The sequence below is a fragment of the Salmo salar genome, chromosome 20, assembly GCF_965601325.2.
Source record: "Salmo salar chromosome 20, fSalSal1, whole genome shotgun sequence".
Taxonomy (NCBI): domain Eukaryota; kingdom Metazoa; phylum Chordata; class Actinopteri; order Salmoniformes; family Salmonidae; genus Salmo; species Salmo salar.
Window position 1 is genome coordinate 76,744,928 of NC_138310.1, and position 12,828 is coordinate 76,757,755.

The following is a 12,828-nucleotide window of genomic DNA, read 5'->3' on the forward strand; positions in this document are numbered from 1 at the left end:
TGTGTGTGTGTGTGTGTGTGTGTGTGTGTGTGTGTGTGAGAGACAGAAGACAGAGAAAGAAAGAGAGTGAGGAAGAATTATGTTCAACACAGCATCGAGGAATTTATGAAAAGAGCAGAGGGGTACAGTACGATTGAAGCTAGATCTACTCAGGGTTGTCTAAAGCAAGCCAGCTTCTCATTCAGTCTTCATCCGTACTACAATGGTGGATATTGCTTGTCCGCCTGCCCTTAACTCTAGCAGGCTTGTAACTGCACATGCATGTTGCACTTGGCTAGTCGAACGCCAAACTCTTCATTGAGACAACGCTGAAACCTCAATCAATGGGTGAGTCAGTGCCACATTTTCATTTGTGCCGAAATCAATGCACTATCACCTTTTACCCCTGTCCTATCAATAAACAAAGTGTAATCCAATGAAATCAAATTGTATTTGTCACATGCGCCGAATACAACAGGTGTGGACCTTACAGTGAAATGCTTACTTACAAGCCCTTAACGAACAATGCAGTTAAGAAAATAAAAAAAATAAAAAATTAAGTAAAAGGTAAGATAAGAAAAACAAATAATTAAAGCGCAGCAGTGAATAACAATAACGGGGCTATATACAGTGGGTACAGAGTCAATGTGTCAGTGTGCGGGGGCACCGGTGTCGAGGTAATTGAGATAATTATGTACATGCAGGTAGGATTGTTAAAGTGGCTATGCATAGATAATAACAGAGAGTTGTAGCAGCGTGGGGGGGGGGGGGGGTGCAAATAGTCTGGGTAGCCATTTGATTAGCTGTTCATGAGTATTATGGCTTGGGGGTAGAAGCTGTTTAGAAGCCTCTTGGACCTAGACTTGACGCTCTGGTACTGCTTGCCGTGCGGTAGCAGAGAGAACAGTCTATGACTAGGGTGGCTGGAGTTTTTGATGATTTTTAGGGCCTTCCTCTGACACCGCCTGGTATAGAGGTCCTGGATGGCAGGAAGCTTGGCCCCAGTGATGTACTGGGCCGTATGCACTACCCTCTGTAGTGCCTTGCGGTCGGAGGCCGAGCAGTTGCCATACCAGGCAGTGATGCAACCCGTCAGGATGCTCTCGATGGTGCAGCTGTAAAATCTTTTGAGGATCTGAGGACCATTGCCAAATCTTTTCAGTCTCCTGAGTGGGAATAGGTTTTGTTGTGCCCTCTTCACGACTGTCTTGGTGTGCTTGGACCATGTTAGTTTGTTGTTGATGTGGACACCAAGGAACTTGGAATCTCTCAACCTGCTCCACTACAGCCCCATCAATGAGAATGGGGGCGTGCTCGGTCCTCTTTTCCCTGTAGTCCACAATCATCTCCTTTGTCTTCATCACGTTGAGGGAGAGGTTGTTGTCCTTGCACCACATGGTCAGGTCTCTGACCTCCTCCCTATAGGCTGTCTCATCGATGTCAGTGATCAGGCCTACCGCTGTTGTGTCATCAGCAAACTTAATGATGGTGTTGGAGTCGTGCCTGGCCATGCAGTCATGAGTGAACAGGGAGTACAGGAGGGGACTGAGCACGCACCCCTGAGGGGCCCCCGTTTTAAGGATCAGCGTGGTGGATGTGTTGTTACCTACCCTTACCACCTGGGGGAGTGTCAGGAAGTCTAGGATCCAGTTGCACAGGGAGCTGTTTAGTCCCAGGGTCCTTAGCTTAGTGATGAGCTTTGAGGGCACTATGGTGTTGAACGCTGAGCTGTAGTCAATGAATAGCTTTCTCACATTGGTGTTCCTTTTGTCCAGGTGGGAAAGGGCAGTGTGGAGTGCAATAGAGATTGCATCATCTGTGGATCTGTTGGTGTGGTATGCAAATTGGAGTGGGTCCAGGGTTTCTGGGACAATGGTGTTGATGTGAGCTATGACCAGCCTTTCAAAGCATTTCATGGCTACAGACGTGAGTGCTATGGGTCGGTAGTCATTTAGGCAGGTTACCTTAGTGGGCACAGGGACTATGGTGGTCTGCTTGAAACATGTTGGTATTACAGACTTAGACAGGGAGAGGTTGAAAATGTCAGTGAAGATACTTTCCAGTTGGTCAGCGCATGCTCGGAGTACATGTCCTGGTAATTCGTCTGGCCCAGCGGCCTTGTGAATGTTGACCTGTTTAAAGGTCTTACTCACATTGTCTGTGGAGAGCGTGATCACACAGTCATCCGGAACAGTTGATGCTCTCATGCATGTTTCAGTGTTACTTGCCTTGAAGCGAGCATAGAAGCTATTTAGCTCGTCTGGTAGGCTCGTGTCACTGGGCAGCTCTTGGCTGTGCTTCCCTTTGTAGTCTGTAATAGTTTGCTAGTCCTGCCACATCCGACGAGCATCAGAGCCGGTGTAGTACGATTCGATCTTTGTCCTGTATTGACGCTTTGCTTGTTTGATGGTTCGTCGGAGGGCATAGCGGGATTTCTTATAAGCTTCCGGGTTATAGTCCCGCTCCTTGAAAGCGGCAGCTCTACCCTTTAGCTCAGTGCGAATGTTTCCAGTAATCCATGGCTTCTGGTTGGGGTATGTACGTACAGTCACTATGAGGACGACGTCCTCGATGCACTTATTGATAAAGCCAGTGACTGATGCGGTGTACTACTCAATGCCATCGGAAGAATCCCGGAACATGTTCCAGTCTGCGATAGCAAAACAGTCCTGTAGCTTAGCATCTGCTTCATCTGACCACTTTGTTATAGACCGAGTCACTGGTGCTTCCTGCTATAATTTTTGCTTGGAAGCAGGAATCAGCAGGAATCAGAGGATAGAGTTATGCTCAGATTTGCCAAATGGAGGGCGAGGGAGACCTTTGTACACATCTCCGTGTGTGGAGTAGAGGTGGTCTAGAATCTTTTTACCTCTGGTTGCACATTTAACATGTTGATAGAAATTCGGTAAAACTGACTAATGTTTCCCTACATTAAAGTCACTGGCCACTAGGAACACCGCCACTGGATGAGCTTTTTCCTGTTTCCTTATGGCGGAATACAGCTCATTTAGTGCGGTTTAAGTTCCAACCTCGCTCTGTATATAGACAGCAATGGGAAAAAACAGGTAATTAATGCATTCTGTTATTACTAAATGTGTTTATTTTATTTAACCTTTATTTTACTAAGTAAGTTGACTGAGAACACATTCTCATTTACAACAAGAACATGGCGAATAGTTACAGGGGAGAGGAGGGGGATGAATGAACCAATTGGAAGCTGAGGATGATTAGGTGGCCATGATGGCATAAGGGCCAGGAGACTGGGGTTAACACCCCTACTCTTACAATAAGGGCCATGGAATCTTTAGTGACCGCAGAGTCAAGACACCTTTTTAACATCCCATCTGAAAGACGGAACCTTACACATTTATTGATTTTTTACCAAAAGAAAGAGTGCCTCCTACACCACTTCCAGCAGCATCTGGTTTCCCATCCAGGGACTGATCAGGACCAACCCTGCTTAGCTTGAGGCAAGCCAGCAGAGGGATGCAGGGTGGTATGCTGCTGGTCTAATGTGTATTTTAACATGACTATTTTTTAACAAACAAATAAACATTTGAAATATTTAATCAGTCGCCTTCCTCAAATGAAGGGGATGATGACGCAATCTTTGCGAGAGGGAGGGAATCTGATTTCAATTGTCCTCAACTCACGGCTCAGAAACTTCATTAAGGATAAATGGAGTTAGTCAGGGAGCAGGTTAGTTCTGAAGGATTCTAAACAAATCTAAATGTATGTTATATTTGAGATTCTACAAAGTAGCCACCCTTTGCCATGACAGCTTTGCACACTCTTGGAATTCTCTCAACCAGCCTCATGAGGTATTCACCTGGAATGCATTTCAATTAACAGGTGTGCCTTGTTAAAAGTTAATTTGTGGAATTTCTTTCCTTCTTAATGCATTTGAGCCAATCAGTTGTGTTGTGACAAGGTAGGGGTGGTATACAGAAGATAGTCCTATTTCGTAAAAACCTGTCGTAAAAACCATCAAGCGATATGATGAAACTGGCTCTCATGAGGACCGCCACAGGAACAGAAGACCCAGAGTTACCTCTGTTGCAGAGGATAAGTTCATTAGAGTTAACTGAACCTCAGATTGCAGCCAAAATAAATTCAAGTAACAGACACATCTAAACATCAACTGTTCAGAGGAGACTGCGTGAATCAGGCCTTTATGGTCAAATTGCTGCAAAGAAACCACTACTGAAGGACACCAATAAGAAGAGATTTGCTTGGGCCAAGAAACATGAGCAAGGGACATTAGACCGGTGGAAATCTGTCCTTTGGTCTGATGAATCCAAATTTGAGACGCAGAGTAGGTGAACGGATGATACCCACGTGTGGTTCCCACTGTGAAGCATGGAGGAGTAGGTGTGATGGTGCTTTGCTGCGGAAACTGTCGTGATTGATTTAGAATTCAAGGCACACTTAACCAGCATGGCTACCACAGCATTCTGCAGCGATACGCCATCCCATCTGATTTGCGCTTAATGGGACTACCATTAGTTTTTCAACAGGACAATGACCCAAAACACACCTGCAGGCTGTGTAAGGGCTATTTCACCAAGAAGGAGGGTGATGGGGTGCTGCATCAGATGACTTGGCCTCCACACTTACCCAACCTCAACCCAATTGAGATGGTTTGGGATGAATTGGACCGCAGAAGGAAAAGCAGCCAACAAGTGCTCAACATATGTGGGAACTCCTTCAAGACTGTTAGAAAAGCATTCCTCATGAAGCTGGTTAAGAGAATGCCAAGAGTATGCAAAGCTGTCATCAAGGCAAAGGGTGGCTACTTTGAAGAATCTAAAATATACAACATATTTTGATTTGTTTAACACTTTTTTGGATACTACATGTTTCCATATGTGTTATTTCATAGTTTTGAGGTCTTCACTATTATTCTACAATGTAGAAAATAGTAAAAATAAAGAAAAACCCTTGAATGAGTAGGTCTGTCCAAACTTTTGACTGGTACTGTACATTTTCAGCCTCACACACCAGGAGGATTCAAACCATTTCTGTGAAAATGCCTAGAAGACATGCCAATCTAAACAGATTTCTGACAAAAATACTTATTATGATGAGCTAGTTATCTCCCTACACAGCTTGCTATGATAACAAATCACAGAAATATTCTTCACAACAGCTTACAAATATTTACCAGAAACCACTGTCTGCCTTTACAATGGCTTGTGACACCAGTTATATCACACTTGTAAGAGCACAGTATAGTAAGTTGTCAGTTCTACGACGGTGTAAAGGAAGATCAACTGTCAGAGGTAGAACCTTTCTTCCACTGGCTACAGAACAGTACTCACCGGAGTGCTCACCGCACTACAGAACACTGGCTACAGAACACTGGCTACAGAACAGTACTCACCGGAGTGCTCACCGCACTACAGAACACTGGCTACAGAACACTGGCTACAGAACAGTACTCACCGGAGCCGGCTACAGAAAACTGGCTTCAGAACACTGGCTTCAGAACAGTACTCACCGGAGCCGGCTACAGAAAACTGGCTTCAGAACAGTACTCACCGGAGCCGGCTACAGAAAACTGGCTTCAGAACAGTACTCACCGGAGCCGGCTACAGAAAACTGGCTTCAGAACACTGGCTTCAGAACAGTACTCACCGGAGCCGGCTACAGAAAACTGGCTTCAGAACACTGGCTTCAGAACAGTACTCACCGGAGCCGGCTACAGAAAACTGGCTTCAGAACAGTACTCACCGGAGCCGGCTACAGAACACTGGCTTCAGAACAGTACTCACCGGAGCCGCCTACAGAAAACTGGCTTCAGAACAGTCACTCACCGGAGCCCAAAGCCTACTGGTAAAACAGCACCTACATACTGTGTTGCAATTCACAGGTAAATGTCTCACACTTACCCCCTGCGGCTGCCAATGAAGTGTTGCGTCCCAGCATGGAGGAGTGTACACACACACACACACACAAAGGGTGGGCGGGTTGATCAAAGGGTTGATGCTTGGCTGAGACAGATGCGTATTTGCTGGATATGTTTCTGGGCGCTCGTGTATGTGTATATGTGTGTGCGCGTGTTTTCACATGTGCAGAGGCATGAATTAATTATGTTCTCTATGAACAAGCTTGCTTATTACAATACCACAACACACAATGCTCTACGCTATCTACCAGTTATTTAAATTACAATTTCTTTATGATAACTAGGGGATTAGTAGGAACATAATTAGCTGTTTATTTTATTTAGTTACTTACAAGTACTGGTAGTTTTGAGAACATAAAGTACAGTCATTGGTTTCAAAACACACATTACATTCTAGGACGGCACACATTAAAACATGTGTTGAATCAAGGTCAACACAGTGTACTGGTAATTTTGTAATTACTCCAAGTCTTGATAATAATCAATGACGAGAACACTCATGAATTCCTTTTAATGGAATTATTCATAAATTATTCATAAAATCCCTGCACAACTTCGATTTGGGAGTTGATTTAAGTAAATTTTCGAACTTTTAAGTGTATGAAGTAGCTGCCCCCGATGATTCCATTAGGCTTTGGTTGGGGAAAGCTATTGCTACGCAGAGGCTTCTGAACGTTACTAAATAACCCAAATATGTACTTCAAATTCTGTCTGGGTCGGTTGGCAACAGCCTAGGTAAGTGGAAAATCATCAGTGAACCATTCCTTTAAGAGCTGTAACTAATGTCAGTCATATCTTACAGGTTAATGCACTGGCAATAGACTGCACATCTGTTGGCTCCTACCAATGTGCATTAAAGTGCCTTCTCTGTGTTAATATTAATGTTTTCGAGTTGATGTTGGCGCCAAACCCCTGTTCCCTGGCTGTTTGTGAGTCAGTCATGCCATGGTCCCATGTGGCTTAGTTGATAGAGCATGGGGCTTGCAACGTCAGGGTTGTGGTTTCGATTACCACGGGGGACCAGTATAGAATAAAAAATATGAAAAATGTATGTAAGTTGTTCTGGATCGTCTGCTAAATGACAAACAAATATTTAAAATGTATAAGAATAACTTGTTATCAAATGAAAACAGCAGCTGAAGAGCCTGAATGTGATTAACAGATTTACTCAACCCCTCTGTCTATTCCTGCATCTTTCCTTCTGAAAAGAACAAAAACATAAATGCAACAATTTCAACGATTTTACTGAGTTTGGTATTTTATTAGGATCTCTATTAGCTGTTGCAAAAGCAGCAGCTACTCTTACTGGGGTCCACACAAAACATGAAACATAATACAGAATGGCATAATACAGAATATCAATAGACAAGAACAGCTCAAGGACAGAACTACATAAAAAAAAAATTCAAGTTCATATAAGGAAATCTGTCAATTGAAATAAATTCATTAGGCCCTAATCTATGGATTTCACATGACTGGGCAGGGGTGCAGCCATGGGTGGGCTTGGGAGGGCAAAGACCCACCCACTTGGAAGCCAGGACCTGCCAATCAGAATGAGTTTTTCCCCACAAAAGGGCTTTATTACAGACAGAAATAATCCATAGTTTCATCAGCTGTATGGATGGTTGTTCTCAGATGATCCTGCTGATGAAGAAGCCGGATGTGGAGGTCCTGGTCTGGTGAGATTACATGTGGTCTGTGGTTGTGAGGCCGGTTGGACGTAATGCCAAATTCTCTAAAACAACATTGGAGGCGATTTATGGTAGAGAAATTAACATTAAATGATCTTCCAATTGCACTTGAGACATCTGTAGAGTTGTGTTGTGTGACAAAACTGCACATTTTAGAGTGGCATTTTATTGTCCCCAGCACAAGGTGCACCTGTGTAATGATCATGCTGTTTAATCAGCTTCGTGATATGCCACACCTGTCAGGTGGATTGATTATCTTGGAAAAAGGAGTAATGCTCACTAACAGGGATGTAATCAAATTTGTGCACAACAATTTACAGAAATAAGCTTTTTGTGCGTATGGAACATTTCTGGGATCTTTTATTTCAGATCATGAAACACGGGACCAACACTTTACATGTTGCGTTTATATTTTTGTTCAGAATAACTCTTTTCTCTCACACACTCACACAACCATGTCCACAACAGAAACAAATAGAAACTGTATCAATACAGCCAACACAGACACATGTCCTTTAGGCCTACCAAGGTGAATATAGAACTGTCAGGCCCTTTAGGCCCCTGGCAATACACAGTACCATGGTGAATTGATCCTAGTTCTTCTCCGGGTAGAAGAACTAGGATTAACTCCCCTCCCCAAATCCTGACCACATCCATCAGGAGGGGAAATACCAAACTGATCTTTAGTTCCGTGTAATTTCATTATTTTTTATTTAGATGTGTTAGTTCTGGGTTGGGAACACTATAGATCTCCAGGACCAGCGTTGCCTACCCCCTGGTTTAGCCTATCAATTACATAAACTGATGAATGAAGTAGCCAGTGAGACAGGAAAGCCAGCAAGATGGGGGCCCTGGAGGTCTGTCTGTAGTTATAAAGCATAGGCCTACTGCTCGGTCTGTCTGGGTCTCAGACTCCATGCAGACTTTGGCTAGCTAGGAGAGTAATCAAGTCTCCCTATTCTCTCAAAGCTATGCATCTGACACTTTAAGTCATAGCTTGTGAAGTACAAAAGAGAGAGCGGATGGGTCAGATATATTAGTCTACAGACAGAGAATAGATCCCTCCCAGGACCAGAGGGCTTAGTGCTTCACTGGGGCCTTTGGAAAGAAAACGGCTTCATATTAAAAGAGAATAAGAGGGGAAAGTTGGCTGCTCCCACGTCAGAGAAATCAGGAGAGAACAGATGAAGTCGGGCTGGGCGCGGACATGCTCACTCCTCCTCTTTCCGTCTTTCTTTTAATCTTACAACAAAGGACTTGTAAAAAAGCCCTTTGTTGAGTGAAGGCCCGAAGAGCCGAGGTGTGTGTGCACTGAACGGGGTCTGAAAGGTGTGTGTGTGTGGTTGAGCATCAAGCAGGGTTTGAGAGGTATGTGTTTGTGGCTCAGGTGTGAGTGGGTGTGCTAGGTCTGTTCTACGATATGATTACGGCAGACAGACATGTCCTCAGATCTGTTCTGATGGATTCTCTGTCTGGCCCATAGGTTCCGCTACCGCCACTCCCCTCTGGGTTCTCTATGGTGTATAGGTCAGGGCGTGACTAGGGGGGTTTCTAGCGTTTGTATGTCTATGTTGGTGGTTTGTATGGTTCCCAATTAAAGGCAGCTGGTAATCGTTGCCTCTAATTGGGGATCATATTTAGGTAGCCTTTTTTCCCACCTGTGTTTGTGGGATATTGTTTTGTGTGAGTGCATTCAGCACCACATAGTTCGTTGTATGTTTATTGTTTTTTGTTTAAGTTTTCACTGCAAATAAAGATGTGGAACTCAACACACGCTGCGCCTTGGTCCGTCCATTATCACGACCGTAACAGGCATCTTCTGAAAATAGTGCTCCTTCTTTGTGCAGCCTAATTGAAGCCAGAAATGTAACATCTGAACAAAAGGCTATTACCGTAAAACTTCTGTTTCACGTCTATCTTGCTCTCCTTTCTATTCTTTTGCGCAATCTTTATGGTACTCACTGAAGTTCACTCGTAAACAATTATTTTAGACCCAGTGTTTTTTTTAACCAGTGTTTATTTGCTGAAATGTGTGCCAATACCCGGCTCCTAAAAGGGACAGGCGGCTATTTGAGACTGGCGGTTCATTTGAGTTTTATGGTATTACTGTACGTCACGGTGCTGACTGTGTTCTAATTCCATATTTGCTACTGCTTATAAACTTCTTCAAGGGCACACCATAATGAGATCTGGATTGATGCAGACCAAAGAAAAGCATGGAGGACCACCAGAATTGGCAGCCTTAAGGTCAAAAGAATATTAACCATGGCCACCCCCAAACAGCATTCAGCACACCATCAGGGTCTGCAGACCAAACACAACGAGACTACACACAAATACCCTCCTTCGCTGTGTAGGCTAAACACACTGATTTTATAGATGTTAGCATCCAGAAGGAACTGTCTGACTGTGGTGATTCTCTGTCTATACGGTATGACTTTCCTGGCATAAAAACTGTGGATGGAAATGCTGTTAGTGACTGACATAACAGAGAAACTGCTGATGCACAACCACATTTCTAAATGTCACCTTGTGTATTCTACTATTCTAACTCTCAACAGTAAGTTAACACCCCGACTGATTTTGTCTCGCCGACCGAGTGTTTGAACAGAATTTTATTTTGATTTATTTCACCTTTATTTAACCAGGTAAGCTAGTTGAGAACAAGTTCTCATTTACAACTGTGACCTGGCCAAGATAAAGCAAAGCAATTCGACACATCCAACAACAAAGAGTTAAACATGGAATAAACAAAACATATAGTCAATAATACAGTAGAACAAAAGAAAACAAAAAGTCTATATACAGTGAGTGCAAATGAGGTAAGTTAAGGCAATAAATAGGCCATGGTGGCGAAGTAATTACAATATAGCAATTAAACACTGGAGTGATAGATGTGCAGAAGATGAATGTGCAAGTAGAGATACTGGGGTGCAAAGGAGAAAGATAAATAAATAAATACAGTATGGGGATGAGGTAGGTAGATAGATGTGCTGTTTACAGATGAGCTATGTACAGGTGCAGTGATCTGTGAGCTGCTCTGACAGCTGGTGCTTAAAGCTAGTGAGGGAGATATGAGTCTCCAGTTTCAGTGATTTTTGCAGTTCGTTCCAGTCATTGGCAGCAGAGAACTGGAAGGAAAGGCAGCCAAAGGAGGAATTGGCTTTGGGGGTGACCAGTGAGATATACCTGCTGGAGCGCGTGCTACGAGTGGGTGCTGCTATGGTGACCAGTGAGCTGAGATAAGGCGGGGCTTTACCTAACAGAGACTTGTCGATAACCTGTAGCCAGTGGGTTTGGTGACAAGTATGAAACGAGGGCCAACCAAGGAGAGCGTACAGGTCGCAATGGTGGGTAGTATATGGGGCTTTGGTGACAAAACGGATGGCACTGTGATAGACTGCATCCAGATAGTTGAGTAGAGTGTTGGAGGCTATTTTATAGATGACATCACCAAAGTCGAGGATCGGTAGGATGGTCAGTTTTACGAGGGTGTTTGGCAGCATGAGTGAAGGATGCTTTGTTGCGATATAGGAAGCGGTTAAGAAAAGTGGTTAAGATGATTTACTTTGCACTTCAAAGGCTCACTGATGCTTAAGACAAGGAGGAAACATGAAACATGTGGCTAATTCAGAATAAGGACAATAGAAGTGAGCTTTGAAGTGAACATACAGCCAACGCAGAGCAGACCCTTTCATCAGCTCCAGCTGAGATGCTCCCACACCCAAACTCTCAACCACAACTTACCTTGAGAATACCGTAATCTAACGTCCTAACCCCAACAAAACCAAATCCATCCACTATAGCATGAAGCTTCACCTAACGTCCTAACCTCAACACAACCAAGTCCATCACTATAGCATAAACCTTCATCTAACGTCCTAACCTCAACACAACCAAATCCATCACTATAGCATAAACCTTCATCTAGTCTTAACCCCAGAATGTACTTCTGGTGTACCAAAACGCAATGATGCTGTCCGTCTGATCGAGGAGGGACTCATCGTACTCAGCTGACCCCAGACCCCACAAAGTGGCAGGTGAGCATCCCTCCAGGAGTGTGTGGAGGCGTGATGTGTGATTACCTTGTTACTGTTTTGCTATGAGCTTGTATAGATACAAATTGGCAGATTATTATCAATGACTTATCAACAGCTGTAACAAGTTGTCCCTAGTATATAGAAAGACCCACTGTGTACTATACGCATGCAAAATGTATTTTTTGCATATCCCACTCCCCCCGAGACAACCTCGGAAAGTGGGGTGACAGCCAGGGATTAATGGTAATAGATTGGACTACAGTGTTTTTCTACCAACTGAGGTACTCAAAGCGCTTCACATAGTAAGAGGGAAACTCACCTCTTCCACCATTAATGTGTAGCACCGACCTAGGTGACGCACGGCAACCATTTTTGTGCCAGAACACTCACCACACATCAGCTATGGTTTCCATGTGTTTGATGCCATTCCATTTGCTCCTTTCTGGCCATTATTATGAGCCGTCCTCCCCTCAGTAGACTCAACTGACAATAAGAGCCAAGGGATTTGTTATGACCACAGAGAGTCAGGACACCCGTTTAACGTCCCATCCGAAAGATGGCAATGTCCCCTTCACAGCCCTGGAGCATTGGGATCTCCTTAGACCAGAGGGAAGAGTGTCCCCTACTGGCCTCCAACACCACTTCCAACAGCATCTGGTCTCCCATCTAATGACCAACCAGGACCGACCCTGCTTCGCTTCAGAGGCAAGCCAGCAGTGGGATGAAGGGTAGTATGCTGCTGGTATGCAGCCATTGACATTAATATGATACATTCACAAAGTAGCAAGCTATTTAATCTAATATACATGTAAAGCACAAACTAAATCAAGAAGTAGGCTGGCTGGCTAATGTAAAACCCAAATTCACAAACAAGCCAAGGCGGTGTCAGAGGAAGGCCCTAAAAATTGTCAAAGACCCCAGCCTCCCCAGTCATAGACTGTTCTCTCTACTACCGCACGGCAAGCGGTACCGGGGTGCCAAGTCTAGGACAAAAAGGCTTCTCAACAGTTTTTACCCCCAAGCCATAAGACTCCTGAACAGGTAATCAAATGGCTACCTGGACTATTTGCATTGTGTGCCCCCCCAACCCCTCTTTTACGCTGCTGCTACTCTCTGTTTCTCATATATGCATAGTCACTTTAACAATACATTTATGTACATACTACCTCAATTGGGCTGACCAACCAGTGCTGCCGCACATTGGCTAACC

The 12,828-nt window shown here is 44.1% G+C and overlaps 1 protein-coding gene across 5 annotated transcripts in view; it reads right to left on the bottom strand.

Moving 5' to 3' along the window:
* Nucleotides 1-12,828, bottom strand: part of slc36a4 (solute carrier family 36 member 4) — a 261,847-nt gene that overhangs the window by 101,891 nt on the left and 147,128 nt on the right. The window contains exon 13 of one of the 5 annotated variants that reach the window (XM_045703959.2): nucleotides 7,087-7,622. The exons of the other annotated variants lie outside the window; for them this stretch is intronic. Within the exon in view, the coding sequence (XP_045559915.1) occupies nucleotides 7,621-7,622 (2 nt within the window). The 3' untranslated portion in view covers nucleotides 7,087-7,620. Of the gene's footprint in view, nucleotides 1-7,086; nucleotides 7,623-12,828 lie in introns of those variants that run through there. 5 annotated transcript variants of the gene reach the window in all.